This window comes from Festucalex cinctus, chromosome 13, assembly GCF_051991245.1.
Source record: "Festucalex cinctus isolate MCC-2025b chromosome 13, RoL_Fcin_1.0, whole genome shotgun sequence".
NCBI classification, from domain to species: domain Eukaryota; kingdom Metazoa; phylum Chordata; class Actinopteri; order Syngnathiformes; family Syngnathidae; genus Festucalex; species Festucalex cinctus.
Genome location: NC_135423.1, coordinates 13,797,080 through 13,817,107, shown reverse-complemented (window position 1 = coordinate 13,817,107; position 20,028 = coordinate 13,797,080). Strand labels below are relative to the sequence as shown.

General features: G+C 41.2%; 1 protein-coding gene across 5 annotated transcripts in view; it reads left to right on the top strand.

Moving 5' to 3' along the window:
• fli1 (Fli-1 proto-oncogene, ETS transcription factor) overlaps window positions 1-19,041 on the top strand; it is a 36,555-nt gene extending 17,514 nt beyond the window's left edge. For all 5 annotated transcript variants that reach the window (XM_077541784.1, XM_077541785.1, XM_077541783.1 and 2 more), the window contains 6 exons: window positions 16-219; window positions 7,059-7,127; window positions 15,297-15,356; window positions 15,496-15,555; window positions 17,464-17,511; window positions 17,583-19,041. In XM_077541784.1, coding sequence (XP_077397910.1) covers window positions 16-219; window positions 7,059-7,127; window positions 15,297-15,356; window positions 15,496-15,555; window positions 17,464-17,511; window positions 17,583-18,112 — 971 coding nt within the window. In that variant the 3' untranslated portion in view covers window positions 18,113-19,041. The remainder of the gene's footprint in view (window positions 1-15; window positions 220-7,058; window positions 7,128-15,296; window positions 15,357-15,495; window positions 15,556-17,463; window positions 17,512-17,582) is intronic.
• The last annotated feature ends 987 nt before the right edge of the window (window positions 19,042-20,028 follow it).

Below are 20,028 nucleotides of genomic sequence, written 5' to 3'. Positions count from 1 at the left end.
TCCTTCCTCCCGCAGATCCTTCATTGTGGTCCCAGGACCACGTGCGTCAGTGGCTGGAGTGGGCCATCAAGGAGTACGGCCTGTTGGAGATTGACACATCCGTGTTTCAAAACACAGACGGCAAAGAGTTGTGCAAGATGAGCAAGGACGACTTCCTCCGGCTCACCACCATGTACAATGCCGAAGTTCTTCTCTCTCATCTCAATTACCTCAGGGAAAGTAAGTGTGCTTTCCAAAAAAATGGTCAAGTAATTGCGAACAGGCTTTTGATTTGATGATTGATTTATCCAGAGTCTGTAGAAGAAGGGTTCTTTCCCTGATGGACGTGGTGGTAGAAAATCTTTGGAAAAGGGAAGGTACTTTCCAGCAAATCTGGAAGGGAGTTGTTTGGGTGACATTCTATAAATTATATGCGTGAAACTGAAGCCACAGACACAAAGGAAGAGATTCAGCGTTGTTCAGTATTGATCACTGATGATTCTAGTGTTGTAGTTCTCAAGACTTGGTCTTTGAGACCGGTCTTGAGACCACTTCTTAAGGGTCTAGACATTTTCTCTCCGTCTCTGACAGGGCCCGGAACTCAGGATTTTATTGAGCGGTCAATAACAGGCCAGTACGACTGTCAGAATGCAGATTTGTTTCATTGGACGTAGATTGCAGAATTTGTTTTTGTTGTAAATGTAAATTGTGATTTTTCTTTGACGTATACAATCTTGGTCTTGTTGTCTCAATCACCAAAAGTCTTATTGGCCTTGTCTCGGTCTAAATCTCCAAAACACATGGTCTTGTCTCGGTCTCCATACTCTAAAGTCTCAATAATATCTTGGTCTCGGCTGGTGTGATCTTGACTACAACGCTAGGTGATTGTTGACGAGCTTGCATTTTTACTTTTGTTTTCCTTACCTTTATACCATGTCCATTGTGTTTTCTCTTTTGGTCACCCTGAGCAGTTCTGCCTTATCAAGATATCCATCAACTGCATGTCTTGTTACGCTTTGTTGTGGTACAAACCACATGGACTTCGGAAAGGAGTCCAGGTGCATTGCCTCGGGAAGCAGGCTAGACCAGTGTGTCCAGGCAACTAAATTCGAGCTTATTACCTTTGAAGAGGCTCTCGATGGAATCCCGCTTCATATGTTTCAGCTGGGAAGTGGGAACGCAAAGCAATTTGCTGAGGCAGTATGCAAATGCCTTTGAAATAAAAAAAAAAAAAAGTAACATCTGGTGGGGCTAAGATTTTTAAGTGCAGCAGCTTGGTCTCAGTGATTATCACAGAAACCTGTTGGAACTATCATTGAATACTTTGCATTCTAAGCTAAACAACAGTGAGAGCTGCTTTCACTGCTGCAGAATATCAAGAAACCACACTGGGTGGAGTGATTGATGTCTCCCCTAAATTTAACATTACTCCCAAAACGTTGTGACGGGCCTCAACGTGATGTAATGGGAACTGTACTTTGTGGGTGTCAACAGTTTTTCCCCGTGCACGTTGTCAGGGCAGAGAGGGATGCTTGTCATGAGTATAACAGCGTCATTGTGCAATGCTACAGCGGGTGGATCCGTCTGACCGCCACTAGGCACAGCAGTTTTCATTATGGCCGCCGGCTCCATGACTTAGCAACAGCTTACGTGCTGTACCGTGACTTTGCCCGTTTCTGCCCCCTCTTTTGATTTAGACCTTGTGTGCTGTGGAATCCTCGCCGCTTGCCCGTTGAAATTGCTTTGGATCCATTCCCGACAAACAAAAGCAATGAATGCTCCCTTCCCGTGCATGGGCTGACCTGCTTCAGAGCAGCTGTCTGGGAAGCCAACAGCATATTATTGACACTGGAAGCCTACGGGCAAGACGAAGTGCGTTAGTAGCACCAAATGTCTGAGAGAGACAGAGTAGGAGTTTGGAGGGTTGAGGCAGACCCTGCAGGGACAATGATTTGGTAACAAAATCCATTCGCTCTTCTCCTTCTGCACAATCATAGTCGAAAGTAAAGCTGTCCAGATAATAGACTTCTGGCTCCACTCATGAGTACTGGAGGCAGGCCGAGCATCTCAAGTGCTCACAAAAATGATGAAGGGGACGCCAAGTCCGGGAAGTATTAGTGATCTTCGGTCACGGGATATCTGGTGGACTTCACCTTCATTCATTATCCTCCACCCACCTCCAGACGGTAAATCGTCTAAATGGGCGCTGCAATCATTTCATAGACATCTGTGTGCATCATGCGTGAGTCTGTTTATTGAACCTCTGATTAACATTCCACACAGTCATTAAGGTCTGAATGTACACTGGGCGCAGGACTGGGAGACACTTCCCCACCCTGCGGCCAAACAGAGCCGCCGTGCCCCGTGCAGATACATCATTCAGGTAGCCACACCGGTGCCTCTGCCAGCACAATGGGAACATGTGTCTGGCCAACCAGCTGCTTGTAGTAACAAGGGTAGTTGCCAGTGTAATATTTTGGCTTGATTTTTGGTCACTTAGCCCGATTTTTATAAATGATGGCTGTCCGCAACGCAATGTGCTTTCAATTTGGGGTGCAATTGGAGAATTTGTTCAAATTAGTCTGTCGGGGAGAGACCGTGGACTGTTTGCTTTATCGCACCCATGTAGGTCGGTTTGATACCACATGTGCAGGGAACCGAGCACACACAAAGCCAGGTTAGGAAAGACTGTAGATGTTATAGCAGTACCAAAACACAAAATGGCAGTGTGAGAGTATCACTTCAAGATTTTTTGGGAAAGTGCATGGAAACAGCCCAAGCTGGTCATGAGTGAGCAACATTAGAAAACAGCAACAGTTCTGTTTCTCCACTGTCACTGTTTCTTTTGTATCTGGATAGATTACAGTGGTAGACAAGTCAAAATGGGAAAGTGGAGGAAAAAAATAAAACGAGCGATAAGTCTGGGCTTCTGCACCACACTGTTGCTGAGTGGGGGACATTCTCTAACCCTCAATAGTTTATACAGACCATAAACATCTGGCCTTAAAGGCTGAGTAGGGAAAATGTTTCCCTCTCTCTCTTTCTACTCTCGCAACATTTTTATTGAGCTTCTTGCGCATTAGTTCCTTCTATTGGCAGGTTATCATTGGTGTGCAGGGGCTGGCTGGCCTGGCTCTGTGCCCTGTACTGTTAGCCGTATGCTGCTAGCAGCCAAACAAAGCTAGTATGCAGCTGCTCACTTTAACGTGGGACTTCAGACATTCAGCGCTACAAGAATTTATATCGCTTTCAAATAAGTGGAGATGCAGATGGCTTCTACCATATAGGAATGCTGATATCGGACAACTGGATAATCAGTTGGACAGACATTATGATGGTGGACTGTTTTATAAGTATGCTTCACTACCTTTTTTTCAGAACCTATGTCCGTCCATCCTTTTTTTCGATAATGTTTATCCCATGCTGGGCCAAGGGAGTGCTGAATTCAATCCCAGATGACTCAATGGGGGACTATTGTTTCTTGTTATTTGGTCAAGCAACCCTTACCGTCTGATCAATGCAGTGAGGATCAAAAACGTTTTGGTATATTTTGCTAATAAATAAATAAATAAATAAATAAAGGCGGCATGGTGAGTGGTTAGCACGTCTACCTCTCGGTACTGAGGACTCGGGTTCGAGTCCAGGCTCCGGCTTTCCTGGGTGGAGTTTGCATGTTCTCCCCGTGCCCGTGTGGGTCTTCTCCGGGTACTCCGTTCTCCTCCCACAATCCAAAGATATGCATGGCAGGTTAATTGGGCGCTCAGAAATGTCCCTAGGTGTGCTTGTGAGTGTGGATGGTTGTTCGTCTCTGTGTGCTCTGCGATTGGCTGGCAACCAGTTCAGGGCGTACCCCGCTTACTGCCCAAAGCCAGCTGGGATAGGCTCCAGCACCTGTGAGGAGCAAGCGGTTAAGAAAATGAATGGATGGATGGATAAATAAATACATAAAAATAGACGATAATGGGGTGAATTTATTTTTGGGAAATGTTTATGTGGTTCTCAAGCTCTAGATGATTATTTCTCAACTTACAATTTACAGTACATCCATGCTTGTGCTTTGGCTAGAGGCAAACTTACCTATTCAGCATTGTGCAGATTGTGCAGATTTGGCTTTAAAATGCACAGAAGTTTGGCTGTCAGGAATTAGCTAAAGCGAGATGTCTGCGAATCGCATCAAATGATTCTTAGTGAGGGCTTGGCTTGGAGGCTACTTGTACGTTTTGTTATGTTGATTATTTGGCCTTTTGTAGCTCTTTTTTTCACATTTTCATATTACCAATGACTAACTTATTGCTACGATTGTATGAGAGATTGTTACAATGACCTGTAGCAATTTTAAAATGATGACAAAAGTTTAATTTGAGTTCCGTTGTTTCGGACTCAAATGGGAAGTCAAACCATCAAAACATGATAGCATTGTATGTCTTTTGACAGTAGCCTTTTGTCTCCATTTAAATAGCTCAGTACTCTTAAGTGAGTTACTTAGAAGCTTGGTTTGTTGACAAAGTCTATGCCGCATGTTTAGGTGATGATATCCTGTGGTTCCACAGAATAAACAACCTTGGTTGACGGAGGTCCATCGAGATGCTTGAAACCAAACTCTGTTAGTGTTTGGCCCTGCCTTACTATTGGACCTTCATTTTTGTAACATCAGTTACATTATGTAATCTGGAACAAGAAAGACAGAGTTTCTTCTTTTTTTTTCGCAGGCCACTTTGCTGTCAGATTAGCAAGACGTGTTTGTTTTCGAAGGGAGGAAGAGGCCTTCCAAATAAATATGCAGCATAGTCAAAATTCCCTGTCATTTGCCTCTCTCGCCCGCTCTCACCCCTCCTTGCTCTCCCTCTGCAACGTTACAGCAATCCTGGCTTTCTCTGCGGGATGGTTTGAGGTTTTCTCAGCAATGCTGCCTGTTTGCCTGTCTGGGTCAGCCCACATATGTGGCGCACAGTAGGAAAAGGGTTAAACAGGCCTTTTCCTTCTCCCCTCACTCGCCCCCGTTTTGTGTTAATCTTTTCCCTTCTACGCGTTCTGCCTTATTCCAAACACACTTGCTTTGGTGGCTCGCTCACCTCTTGCGTGCCTGCACTCAGCATGAGGAATTATTTTTGTATGAGGAGCTGCGTTTGATTGCTGTGCAGGGACCCGGCCACATACAATGGTTCCCCTGTTCTGAGGCCCCAGGTCTCTAAACGAGACCCAGAGCCTTGGGGGTGCTGTGGAATAGGTAGAACCAGGAGGGGTGGGGTGTTGGGAGGCTAGCGTACATTTGTGGAGCACCCCTCGCCCCCTTTAGCGCTACCCCCTAAAATAACAGAGCCCTAGCTGGATACTCCATCCCCCTCAACACTAACAGGCACAGAGGATCTGAATCAAATCATACACAAACTTCTCTCCACCGTTATTCATTTTGTCCAATTCAGAAAAAAAAAAAGAGAAAACTTTCCTCCCAACTCAGCAGCTGTCTGTGTGCTAAATCGTAACACGCTCCACGTAGTAGCAGCTCTTGTGTTTTCTCTGCGCATTTTTTTTGGGTCTGTTTTTCCACTCGCTGATTTATGCCTGGGGCAGCTAAAATTAAGAGAGCATTTTGGTGCCGCCCAGGGTGCCTGTGTAAGTGCAGGAATGCAGCGCCGGCCGGGTTCTGCTACATAAGGTGAAATGACTAGCTAGCCTTTATTATTCAGGGCTAGACTTTGCAATTAAAACGCTGACTGACTTTGAGACTTGTTACTACATTTTAAGCGCATCGACTATGTTGGACGATTGAGTTTATTTGGTGCTTCAAGTCCTACATTATACAAATGTCATTGAGTAGTTCATTATATCCAAAATGGGACCTCAGTCGAAATATTATGAGCATCCTGAGTGCTAATGGACTTTCTACTGCCACCTGCTGGTTGTTTTTACGCTGAACTCCAGTACAGTAGCAGTCAGTAAGCTTGATTAGGGCAAATTTGTGGATTTTTTTTTTTTTATATGAAATTTTTGTAACATGTTGCAACACGCAAATAAATGTTCGTTATTACTAGTTATGAGTTATTGTGGGTTTCTGTAGCAGTTCCTCTGAGGTTTTATTTATTTTTAGAATTGCATGACGGATGAAATAAAAAATGCTGCCTGTAGTGGCTCTCCATCCTTGCTTTAAAGGGGAATGCAACGCAAACATTTTTTTATTTTTTTTTATCTTATGTTCTATATTATGGAAGCATGGTACTGCCAATATGAAGCAAACATTTTTGTTTCATTTTTTTCCCATAGTGCTACGGGGTATTGACTTGTTTAGTTGAACAGAGTTTTAAAAATGTGTTATTTTTAAATAATGGTATTTACTTAGCATTTGGCCTGCATAATACCAATACATTCGAAACATAACCGTTGTGTATGTTTAATTCTTGGGATTTATTATGTTTGCAGTGCAAGGTTCAGCATTTTTCCCCATATTGCCCAGGTCAATATTACATGGAATAATGGGAAAAAAATTGAAGTTTTTAGCATTTAGCTGCAAGTATGTTCAAACATACTGCAAATACATTTATACATATTTGCCAGTCAAAAATGTTTACTCCACATTGGCAGTTTCATGCCTCCATACTCCATACAGCCACACTGGTCTAAACATGGTATTCTGATTAATATTGCATATGTGCATTATGAGTTAAGCAGAAAAACCCACCCATTTTTAGCTATCACAGGGGCGGCCATTTTGCCACTTACTGTCCACTGAAAATGACATCACAGTTGCTCATGTCTCAGCTAACGACCAAATCACGGCTCAGCTTGCGAACATCACATGACCAAACTCAGAAAACAGGTGAGACGTGCAACTGTATTGTCATTTTCAGTCGACAGCAAGTGGCAAGCCCTGAAATTAGGCGGGCAAAAATTAAAATCTGGTGTTTTTTGCTGTTTAGTTCATGTTCCACAAACGCAATATTAATCAGAAAGTCATGCTTATACTAGAAAGAAAAATGTTGATTTCCCATTCAAGGCATCTCGATATAAATTTATCATTATACTGTAATCAATTTTCTGGCTTTGTCAGCTTTTAACGCCATTCATCTGTGATCTCCTTGCAGGTAGCTCGTCATTATCCTACAATACACCGTCACACACAGACCCATCCCCACGTCTGGCTGCCAAAGAAGGTAGGAGCACTTATTATTGTTTCTGTTTGCAATCTATGTTTCTATTCATAAATGGGATAGGGGTGTGAGCTACAAAGAGATGGAAGAGGAAAAGTAGGGGGGAAAAGGGGAAGTAGAAGTCAGCAAATTGCTAGTGGGAGTCCAAAGCACTTTCCCCGCTCGCTTTTGAACAAGCTCAGGCGGCAGGTGTAGCTTTTGTGTGTCAAAATGAGACAAGCCATCTTGGAGAGAATAGGAGCATATTAACAAGGAGCTAAAAAGTGGCGTGCTGATGATGAGTTCCATCCGCAGCAGGCAGGGCGAGGACAGACGGTGAATGCGGTGATTGTGGAAAGGAGGCGAGAGGCATGAGGTGGATATGCATCAGTGGCAGGTGCTGAGGCAACAATGTGTACGATCCAGGAGGATGATTGGCTACTAAGAGCAGATTGTATTGGGCATGAGTGTGCATATGTGATGGTTGAAAAGAGGGCAGTCAAAGGACGTTTTGTATCTTGTTGGAAACATTAAGCATCCATCCATCCATCCATCCATTTTCTTGACCGCTTATTCCTCACAAGGGTCGCGGGGGCTGCTGGCGCCTATCTCAGCTGGCTCTGGGCAGTAGGCGGGGGACACCCTGGACTGGTTGCCAGCCAATCGCAGGGCAGGAAACATTAAGCACAGTAGATAAATATATAAAAAAAAAAAGTCTGTTTCCTAGCTGCTTAAAAACTTTTTTTCTACTGTTAATGTGGCCTATAATCTATACAACTCAAGCGACTTGTTTTTTTTTCGAGAAAGGAAGTACAAATAAACAACTTGTAAACATTAAGCCATGATTGGTTGAGCACATGATTTCATTTTCATTTTGTCGACAGCACATGGCAAAAATGCCTTTTTCAAAGGTGTTAATTGTAAATGAAAAATAATGATGCTATCAAATTCATGATAGAAAAAAACATGAAGTTGTTACTGTTGAAAAATGTTTGTTTAGAAAAAAATATTCATTGGAGGTGTACAGGTCATGGGTCACATTAATGGTGGAACATATTTAAATTTGTTTAAAATAAAATAGTCTCATTTTTTTATGTCACAAAAACAAAAGTTGTGTAGACTTTGAGTATATAGCATCAAATTTTTCAGATTTTGAAAATTGTTGCTGTCATAAAACCTTAACTGTGCAGACATTAACAGCAACGTGTGGGAATGCAGCCAACTCCCGATGAATTGAAGCGGCTCCCTTTAAATACATGTCATGTACAGTAGATACGGGAGCTTGGCTAACGCAAAGTACATTTTAGAAGGAAGGCAAGAATATCTCAGGATCGGCATTTGGAGACCACCTTCTACCCCCGATCATGCGTCCATCCAGGCAATTTGCCAAATAAATTTGAGTCGTTTTCAAAAAGAATCCAAATTGAAGTTCAACCAGCTATTCATTTTTTGACTGAGATATTTCCAACAAAATCATAGCAAAAAGCCCAACTAAGCCTTTCAGGACAACGCCCAGAGTGACTTCCTGCAGATACCTTTTCACTCTACAAACATTACTGTGCTGACATAACGCAAACATGGCCCAATCTCCCATTGCAAAAAGAAAGCTACACATCCTTTACGTCGGCCATATGGTGTCACCACCAGAGGAGCGAGAGCGCACTGCAATAACAATGATAACCCGACAAGCAGGATGAGAGGCCCATCCAGGCAGGAAAAGAGGAAACTCTGCGTCTGATAAGTGTCCGAGAATGCCCTCGGACTCGTTATCTGGCCCAGGCGGCGAGCGCTAGCGGGCCGATGTCGCGAGGGTTCTGTACAGTACGAGTCGCCGTTGGGAAGGCAAGATAAGATTCTGCCGGGTCACCCCTCGACCCCGGCCTTCCTGCTTCTCAGCACCAGGTATTTGCACTGGCACGGATAGCGGGTCACTCCCTTCAAGAGCATTTCCCTTTCACAAGAGGTGACTTCTATTATGGGATGCCTGACTGTGAACGTACATGTGATCCATTCTTTAGCCAGACTCCTCCCAGCTAAGAAAAAGAGGATGTAATCACGTGATATCCGCAATCTCAACCTTACTGACCCTGAATAATATAATTAGTGAATAACTAGAACTACCTGCTCTAGCTTGTTGTTATTACTTTTTCTTGTGTGTGGCACGGTTTCAAATGTCGATCATTTCTTATCTTTCATAAAAGATCATAAAAATGGGACACACACCCCTCCTGTTATATTTGGGTCAATTTTAGATTTGTTGATTGACGATAAGCTTGAACACTTTCAGTTTAATAAAGAAAATAAAGGACTAATTATCTATAATGATATAATAGTGTGTTCTGGGGGTGAAACTGTTGACAGAATAGAATTGATGAATGTTCGAGAGCACTTTTTTTCTTTTTTTTTCTTTTTTTTAAAACTGATACCTGTAGTATGAGTATTTTGATACATATTTCCCCCCAAAAAAACAATGACAGATAATTTTAAACAAAGACGTATAAACTATATCTCAATATAGCATTTTCCTTAAAATTGCATGAAATTCGCAGCAATTTTCTATAAGCTTTTTCTATTTATTTGTTCATAAACCATATTTTGTATACAACATAATAAAATCAATTTAAATTATACATTAGATTATAATACGGCCTCAGCAGTCATGCAAGCGTATGAATGTGGCAAATATTCCACATTAAAAAACAATAACAAACTGTAAGTCGGGTTTTTTTTTATTGACAGTGACATCTTCATCATGTGTACACGTGTCTCATTTTAATACTCAGACTAATGTACAAGTAGAAGAAGTTCACCACAAAATAGTTCACAACACTAATGTTGACATTGAATTGGAGAATTCAGAATGGACGTACTCGAGGACCGATGATAACGATTGCAAATTTGTTGTCTGTAGGATTTTAAAGACGTTCACACATTATATTTAAAGATAAAATGTTTTATTTTGAAGGATGATAAATGCCTTAATTTTTAACGATCTGTGAACAGCCTTCTATTTAATTTGGAATCAGGTCAAAGGTCATGTTTGGGGGCAAAATGCGGGATTTTTAGCACACCCGTAACACCCAGTTTTTCTTTTTGTTTATATTTTTGTGAGAATTATCTACCAAATTCAATCATAGTGTATGGTTTCGATATATCGTAAAAATGTGAGGCAAAAAAAAAAAAAGTTTGCTCCAGGATAAGCCTTTATCAGACAGTTTCGCAGATCAGCGCTGCCAGATGTTCATGTTCATATTGCCATTCGAGAGGAGCCAAATACTTTGCAGACTCTTTGGGGTTGAGTAAGCACGAGCATCCCGCTGGAGACAACCCTTAATCTGGCCCAGACACTGCGGTGTAAAACGCAATGTTATGAATAAAAGGCAGCGTATGAAACACGGAATGTAGCAGCAATGAAAGGGTGTGAGTGTCTGTCTGTGCGTCAGCGTGTGTGTTTAAAAAACTGTCTGCTTGTGGACTGGCATGCGTGTGCACGTGTGGCTTGCTGCATGTCTCCTTGTAACATGTCACATTGCTTTACTCAACTGAGTGTCACTATCCAAAATGGGGCATTCGACATCTGGTCACTTATTTGAAAGTTACTATAAAATATTTAATCGGGTGTACATTTTGTTTTCTTTTTGTATGTCTTATATTTTCTAGCATTACTATACACATACTGTACACATATACACTGCACTGTATATTAATATAAATAATATTAATTTTAATTTAATGTAAATCACTATAGTGATTTTTAGTTGATTCAGTCTAACAGTAAAACTTTGTTTTTCTTTTTGGGTCATTCTGTGTTGGCTTCTGTATGCAATGTTGAGATTTATGACTTGGAACATATTCATATGGTCCAGTTTTCAGCACATGAGGAAAGACAGTGGTTGCTATTTGTGGGTGAGCAGCTTTCTCAAATAGTGGCCCACGAAAGCTGCTCAACATTTCATCCATAACCCAGAAAGAATGAAATTGAGCTTCCAAAATGGAATGCTTTAAAAGTTTTAAATTAACGGGAACATTATTTTTTTTTTTGTCTCACACATTATACACAACATAAGACTTATTTGTTCTATCAATTCCTAGAAAACTAGATGACAGTATATGTCTCTACTGAATCCCTCATGTTCACTTTATTTTAGTTTTTTTTTCTTCTTTTTTTCTTTCTTTTTTTAAATTTTAGTTTTATTCTACTGTAGTACTTATTTCTACAATGAAAAGAATTGTACTCTTATTTAACAATCCAAATTTGTTTGTTGAAAAACATGATGAAAATAGTCCATCCATCATCTCCACAAGGGTCACAGCGGGCATGCAGAAGTTGGTGTATACAAAAATAAATACATAAATAAATAAATAAATAAATAAATAAATAAAGTGTACATGTGTAGTAGGTGCCAGCATGTACTACTTAGCCCAAGGTCAACATAAGTAGAGGGGTATCTTCTAAAAATAGATCTCCAGTGATGGGACACTGTGAATTACTAAGAATAATTAGGTACAAAATGTTAACTTTTTTTTTTTTAAACTTAACATGGTACAAGTTTCTCATATTATTCTCATATTTCTATATATTGTTTAAAAATAAAATGGATTGTGTTCCAAAAAAAAATGCTGTTTATATTTACCCAAATATATATATATATATATATATATATATATATATATATATATATATATATATATATATATATATATATATATATATATATATATATATATATATATATATATACCTTATAATACCTTTACGGTGATATTTTTGTTCACAGTTATCATACCGTCAGAATCTAATAGTAACTCTTGCTCTCCCTAAGTCTGGATAATAAATAAGTAATATTTAATTTGAAATTGCGTTGTTTGTTTTCCAAATGTCATTCTAAGTAATAAAAACAACAACAACAACAACAACAGCAGTGTTATCTTCACTTTAGATGTCAAAATGATTTTGTGGCTCACCTGTTTTTTTCCCCGTGTTAGATGGTCAAAATGGCTCTTAGTATTAGTATTTATGAAGTCTAATGGTTGGCTTTGCCAGAAAAAAAACGTGATCTGTGTTGAGTGTTTTCATTGCCTGTCTCGCTGTTCACAGGCCATAAAGATGACTTGAAAAGCATCCAAGATGCGACTTTGCTTGTTGTGCCAGTCTTCTCTCCATAAAGTGGCTCTCATCCATCTCTCATCACGTCTTTCCACCTTTCTCGCCCTCTCTGTGTCTAGCACTCGGGCCTTGTTTTGACTAACCGGTCGCGCAGTCAAACGTGTCCCAGGAGCGTGCACCACACCCCAGACAAGAGTGGAAACTGGCTGGAGTCACAGTCAGAGCAAAGCCTGGAAAAATGAGGGAGGTGGGAGCGGGCGGGGGAGGCGATTTGGGCTTGCGCTTTTTGGGTCGACGTCTGCGTGGCTGGCTCGCTCTGCGTTACCCCCCAGACCGTTTGACTGGTTTTTGTATGTTTTAAATCTGCTGCTTCTCCTTCTGTGCGTTCGCTCCCCTCTCGCAACCTCTCTGGCTGTGGTGAACGCCACAAAAACAAGAGTTACAAAAGTGGATTGTGGTGTCACACATTTTGAGGCGTCTCGCCTTCATTCTTTAGTCGTGCTGTTGTGTTGGTGACGCCAACAACTTCAAACTGATATCAGTAAAGCTCTAAAGGCTGTTTATGAACAAAGAGTAGAAGTTCATTACTATTGCTTTCCGTCTAAATTCCAATCATTTTGCCCCCTTTTCCAATATTTGCATCCCACTGCTGATTTATTTCTTCCCCTCTCTCAATTCTAGCCACCATCTTCTCTGCATGTACAGTAGATGGAGCAGGCCTTGCTGTGTTCCTTTCAAGGTGCTGTCGACGTGCGTTGGTGCTTTGGGGGGATGTCAGTGGTGGTGGTTTGAGTGAAGAGCTGGGGGGGGGAGAAAAAGGGCCAGTAAAACAAAGAGAGGTTGTCTGCAGGCGAGGTAGGCAGGAAACGCAAGTCTCCCAGGACTCGCTGCTCCTCAGCCTGCACCAGATTGAACCTGACAGCCCCCTCAGCCACGGCAGCGCGCTTGTTCTTTGTCCCCTTTCGCTCTTTTTCCCCCTCTCTTTTCATCACTCTAATGACTTTTTGCAAGTTAATATCCATCGCCTTCATGCTTATAACTGCATTCTCAATTGCCATTTTACTCCACTTTGAACATCATCCCCTGGAATGGGCCCTTTGGGGCGATATTTTAGGGTTTTAAATGTTTAATAGGTGGAAAATAATTGATGAGATGAAAAGATTAGTCTGCAGCATACATTTTCCCATTTAGATGAGTCTTTGAAACAATATGACATTAAACATCCATTTAAAAGAAGTTTTTGAACTTGTGAAAGAAACTTTTTTTCAGAGTTGAGCTGATTTCAAAGAGAAGTTAGAGTTGCAATTTCTTTATTACCGCACAGTAGTTGATTATTTTCAATGGGAGAGGATGCGTGGTTTGTTTGTTGAGCTGTCAACATATTTTTGTCCACAAGAGGGCAATATGGCACAATAGATCAGTGCCTGAGAAGAGCGCGATGCTGCTGAAAATGAGGCTCCTGACGTTCTCTGGTGCATGTTATATAATTTTTAATGATCGAAATGGGATATATATATATATATATATATATATATATATATATATATATATATATATATATATATATATATATACATTCCATTTGTATAATAGCTATTTTATTCCACAACAGCCTCTATTAACAGCATATATATCCATGTTAATGTACATAAAAAGTTCCAAACTTGCCATGTCATCTTCAGAGTTTTGTTTTAAAGATTCCGCTTCCACTAATGGGAAAAGGGATTGCCTCTTAACCTTGAAAACAGTGTGTGGAGCCCAGTCGTGACCTCTGTCATCACTCTTACACCTCTTCTGCCTTCTGGGAGAAACTACTGATTTGAATTGGAAATAAAATAAGGAAAAAATAGTATGGCTGCCAAACACCTTAGAATTCTGTGTGTTCTGGCAACTGCCTGAGCTGTGAGAATAATACAAGCCATCAAAGGTGCTGGCCAGGTGCACTATGAGTATAGCAGGGTGTCTTTGAGACTCAGCCAGGGGATCGTCACATCCTCTGTTTTACCTGTTTGTGTCAGAGTGACTGATAGTTACTGGAGGCCCTCCAGATACACAGGCGAATCCACGCAAAAGTGAGCCAGGGTTGGCCATTTGTCAAAATTTCATGACGGCAGGAAGTGAGCGCGCCGCACGTGGAACTGTGAACTTTGGCCGTTAATTCGCCTTTCATTTGTGGCGAGGGGTGTCGCAAGGTGCCTGGTGAACTGTAATCGTTGTCCAACAGTGTGCCACAATCGTCCCTGTGTGCCAAACACAACAAAACTGCTTTGGACAGATATCCTGTCGAGCCACTTCAGCCGCGTTCTCAACAATTGATTAATGTGCTGTTGGTGCTGGATAAATAATCTGGTACACGGCGATGATAAAGTGTCACCACATACAAGGGGGGATAATACATTGTGAATGTTGACAATGGGATTACAATATGACTAGAGCATTGATTCTCAATGTGTGGTACAGGTCAGGTATGACTAAAAATCATTCAAATAAATGTTCAAACTGTGAATAATGTAACAGTGGCTTATGTTTCTAATCTAGCGCAGTTTAGTTGTATGTAACTTTTAAGTAGAAGCGTAGTTCAAACGCCATAATGTAGCAGTGACTTACGATAATATTAAAAAAAAAACACTTCTTGGAATGAAACTGCTGCCTGGGGCTACTGTATTTTAATGTTGGTCAAGATGATGGTACTTCGAGAGAAGTTGGCGCTTGTGTAAAAGGTTTAACAACTGCACTCGACTTGATCATTCTAATAACTTTCTAGACTTTGTGGGTGCACCAACAACCTTCATTTAAAAAAAAAAAAAAAAAAAAAAAGCAGCCTTAAGCAAACATTTGTTTTGATGAATAATGCTTTCAGGGCCAAGTTCTTTTTTTCTGTTCTATGGTTCATTAAAATTTTCTTCTTTGGCATGTCATCTCTGCCACCTTTGCAAAGGCGTAGGTGCAAACAAAAAGCTGAAAAATACAGAAAAAAAACCACAGACAGCAGACAGACAGGGAGGCAAGGAAGCAAATTGCATAGAAAAGTACCTTTTCATTATTGATATGTTTTAGACATTGGTCTGCATTTTTTTTCTTATTAGATCCTTCCTATGATGCTGTACGGCGGACGGGATGGTCAAACAACATGCACAGTGCCAAAGGTGAGGACTAAAAGCACTTCACTAATCAGCTTCATGTCGGTTAGCCAGTCTAGCTAATAGCTGCTGGCGCCATCTCCAAGACATGAAGTCAAAGTGTTACCTGGTTACCGTGAGTCAATTTTTCTTTCTCCATCTGTAGGCTCACCCGTGGTTGCTCAGAATGTGACCAAGACTGCTGAGCAGCCCAGAGCTCAACCAGGTATCAGCTGTTTACCTTCTTCTTCTTCTTTTTTTTTTTTTTTTGCCATCACTGCATCAAACCTTGTAAATTGGTAGAATGAGTTTAAAGTGGGCTAAAACTAAATACAGTAGAAGAAGTGCAAGAAAAAAACATCACATACCGTACCGGAAGAAATGCTCACTATGACTTCATATTCAACAGGGATGACCTGCCGTGTCAAAAATAAATAAATAAATAAATAATAAAGGAATGGGTTGTGTTGTATCTGTAACTATCCACTAGCTTTCACTCATATACATGAAAATAGATAATTGATGAGATCATTTGAACTCTTGTTGCTAACCAAAACAGTTTCACCTATTGTGTCACATAAAAAGGTTGGAAAAAAAGGGTGAAAGGTGCACAACACCCTGGATTGGTTGCCAGTCACTCGCAGACCACATGTACTGTATTTACTACAACAGCATCAGTGATGTAATTGAATTCCTTGCGGAGTATCACCGACCTTCTTCGGAGCATCTCTGATGAGCGTGTTTTAGCATTCCAGTAGACTTTGACGTGAGCGCTCCATAATGTGCGAATCCACAAGATGCTGGCAAAGGACAACTTATGTCGAATTGCTTCCTTTCTGGGTGTCACCAGATGGCAAGTTTGGCCTGAGCATAAGGATGTGTTGTAAAAAAAAAAAATCCACAAATACCCAAATTACAAAATGCCAAACCGCATCTATGTGGGGTTCACTGTAATTGTCTTTCACAGTTTGTCTTAAGCGTCAGTTTCAGTTCATGTATTTGTAGAACAATTGCACATTTGCGACAAAGTATCCCCTCCTTCTTTATTGTGTACTATTATTATATACTGTTGTGATTCTGCCGTGAGTACCAACCTTGCAGTTGCGATTTCCGACTGTCTGCAAGGCCTTGAATGTGACTGCATAAGCAAGCGTCTGGATAAATGAGTCAGGGGTGGGGCCTGTGCAGGCAAGGAAGTGCTGAGAAATGAGTGAGCGAGCAAACTTGTGTTTGGAGGTGTGCAGAGACGTTGACGACTGGGAAAAAAAACAGTGCATTTAAGTCATCAATTACTCAAAGTTGATTCGACTATCATCACCTTAGCGTCAACTACAAAAAAACACTGAAGCCGTTCAACTCCTCATTTTTACACTGAAACCTTGTATTTGAATTATTGCCATTGTCCCAAAAAAGTATTTATACTTTTATTTTTTATGCTAGAGCGTACAGAAGGTTTTGATGGAGCCTCAGACCTGAATACGTTGCTTAAAGCAATTGCAGTTATTACAATAACAGCCAGCAGGTGGCAGCAAAGTATGAGATCAACCAGGGCCATGTTGCAGCAAACCCCTTTCCTCAGTGTTTTGACCAGATTTGTAAATAATGATGAAACGTAGCTATATTCTAATGTTAATTGCTGAAAAACGGAAACTGATACAAGTGTACTCTCGAGACTTTAATCTTTCATTTGGTAGGTTCCATGATTTTATAGCAAGAGAACACAATATTCTGTGAGCCTTGCAAAATCAGTCAAAATCCAGTAAGACAGCCGGGAGCGAACGGGGTTGCTGCAGTGAAAAGTGGCTTGGAGTGAATGAATTAATTTAATTTGTTTGTTTGTCAGTCCATTTTTGACCCAATTCGGGTTATTTTTGACCCTGTCCTTTTTAGAGCACTAATAAACTCTCCCCTCACAGAGGCTTGGCAAGATGGAATTGTTGGGAGACAAATCTATTCTCACAGTGGAATCCGCCTTGGAAGGATATTACCACTCTTCTTTTTAGTCCAATATCTGTTGATAGTCTATTTTCCTTTCATGTCAAGTCTTTCACTACACGACTTACCACCGTTCTATGCCAATTAGTGCAGGTCAGAATCCTTTTCATGATCATCACATGACTGCTTTTGTTCACAGATCCTTATCAAATACTTGGTCCCACCAGTAGTCGCCTAGCCAATCCTGGTAAGTATGTTAATTAACAAAACTGTCAAATGTTTTGCTGCATCTCTCGCTCAAGTTCTTCTGTCCATCAGGTTCAGGCCAGATCCAACTTTGGCAGTTCCTTTTGGAGCTCCTGTCGGACAGCGCCAACGCCGGCTGCATCACCTGGGAGGGCACCAACGGCGAGTTCAAGATGACGGACCCGGACGAGGTGGCGCGACGCTGGGGCGAGCGCAAGAGCAAACCCAACATGAACTACGACAAACTGAGCCGAGCGCTGCGCTACTACTACGACAAAAACATCATGACCAAAGTGCACGGCAAGCGCTACGCCTACAAGTTCGACTTCCACGGCATCGCCCAGGCGCTGCAGCCGCATCCCACCGAGTCGTCCATGTACAAGTACCCCTCGGACCTAGCCTACGTGCCTTCTTATCACAGCCACCAGCAGAAGGTCAACTTCGTATCCCCTCACCCTCCGTCCATGCCGGTTACCTCCTCCAACTTTTTCGGACCAACTGCTCCATACTGGAGCTCGCCCACTGCCGGCATCTACCCCAACCCCAACGTCCCACGCCACCCGAACACCCATGTGCCTTCCCATCTGGGCAGTTACTATTAAACACCTCTATCTAAACTAAATCTCTACCTTTGCTGACCTGCACTCCCAATGACGCTATATCCCAATGAAGAGGCATGAGGAAATCCAAAGAGATTATTTTATATTTGTTAAGAATTTCTAAACAACTGGATGCTATGGTCTAAAATGGAATACTACTTAACCTTTAAAAGACTTGATGTTTTGGACAAGTGCCTTTATCTTCCACATCTTCCTGAAAGCTGCACCCAGTTCTTCTCCAAAACGTTTTGCCAAGCCAAAGTCTGAGGACAGAAGAGCAATCTTGTCTGCCTCCTCAGCCCAGACATGGCCCTTTATTTACGGGTCTCAATCTACATCCTCCTGAGTACATTACAGCCATTATGCTTGAAAGCATCTGCTCTTTCCACCATCTACAACCTTGTCGGGGTTTGTTATTCCCACCACATCGAAGCCTTCATCTTTTTTTTTTCCCACTGCCTCTGCTCGTCCATCTGTATCATTTTATGTGTGTGTAGAGAGTCTTCTGGAATTTGCTGGAAAAGAAGGAACCCCACACACACACATACAAGACACGGACCTTTCGGCACTGAATGAAAGTTGGCAACTGGAATATGCCATTCACAATTTAATTTATCCTCCAAACTGGAAGGCGAGAGAGGAGTTCAATAGCGGAGAAGGAAGCGCTGTATGTCTGCTGAACTGCCAGTTGTGCTTTAAATGCTTTCTGCATTGCGTGTGGAGTTGATGACAGGCCATGTGTACAGATCTGTTGTGCCGAGGAAGCCGAGTCAAGGCGTAATTGAAGCAATTTTGCAACAAGTCAACCCAGGCCGACACACTCGGCTATTAAAAGTTTACTGCCTCGAAGCCATGTTTTGTCTCTCGACCATGTCAGTATTAATGTGAATGTTGTCCAGTTTGTGTCTTAAAAGAGGATGCAGAATCGAAAATTGTCAGGTGTTTTCATTTGGTAACAAAAGTCAATCATTTTAAGCCTTTCTCTTTGTTTAATCATGGTTATAAAGTCTAACAAGATTGTAAATATAGAATAAGTGTGTTGCAATAAAATGAGTGCATCCAGTTTACGAATGTGATGAAATGAGCATTAAACCTTAACAGTGTTAGCATCATTCTTTAACTGCTGTTCTGCCCAGTCACAATTTGATTCCAAATATTCCCTGATGACAAATCTGACAATTTTTGATTTGTTTCATGACTGCCACTGCGTCTCACCTCCTTTTGGGGCAAGTCAGGATCATGTAGGTCACACTGAGAAGTGTCTTTCTCAATTTGTTGTGTGAGTCAACAGTGTCAAGTTGCATATTACCAGGGCTGGATCCTAGTTTGAGAGCAGCATGTATGCTTGAATGTTAGTTTCTCACTGATCTAAAGGCCAGATAAACATGCACACAGACTTCCTCCTCATGTAATCGCATCATATCAGAACATTTTCATCTGCAGGTGCACAAGCTGTTATTAGCAAATGCATTCCATGACCAGTAAGGGGAGGGGACACTTGAAAGTAAATGACTTTGGACTAAGTTTATCGGAGAACAAAACCAATTTAAAATATGACGAGATGAAACAAGGAATTCCTCAGATTCGCAAACGCTGTGCGTTTGTCAGACCTATTTTTTATTATTTTATATGCATCAGTCAACTAGGCATTAAAGCAACTTACTGTATAAATTATGCAGAGTTATTTTCATATGTGACACAGTATTAAAAAGAGACAAGAGAATTAATACGAGTTGACCTCGGTCAAAAAAAAAAAAAAAAAAAGCAAAACTTTGAAGTCCATTTCTGCTCAGTAGTTTTTTCAGCAGTTAAGCGTTTTTATATTTGTACATTTGGGCAATACATTTTTAGCTTTTTTTTTTCTTATTATTGTTATTATTTTGTATGAGACTGTGTAACATCCCAAGTGCCTTTGTGTG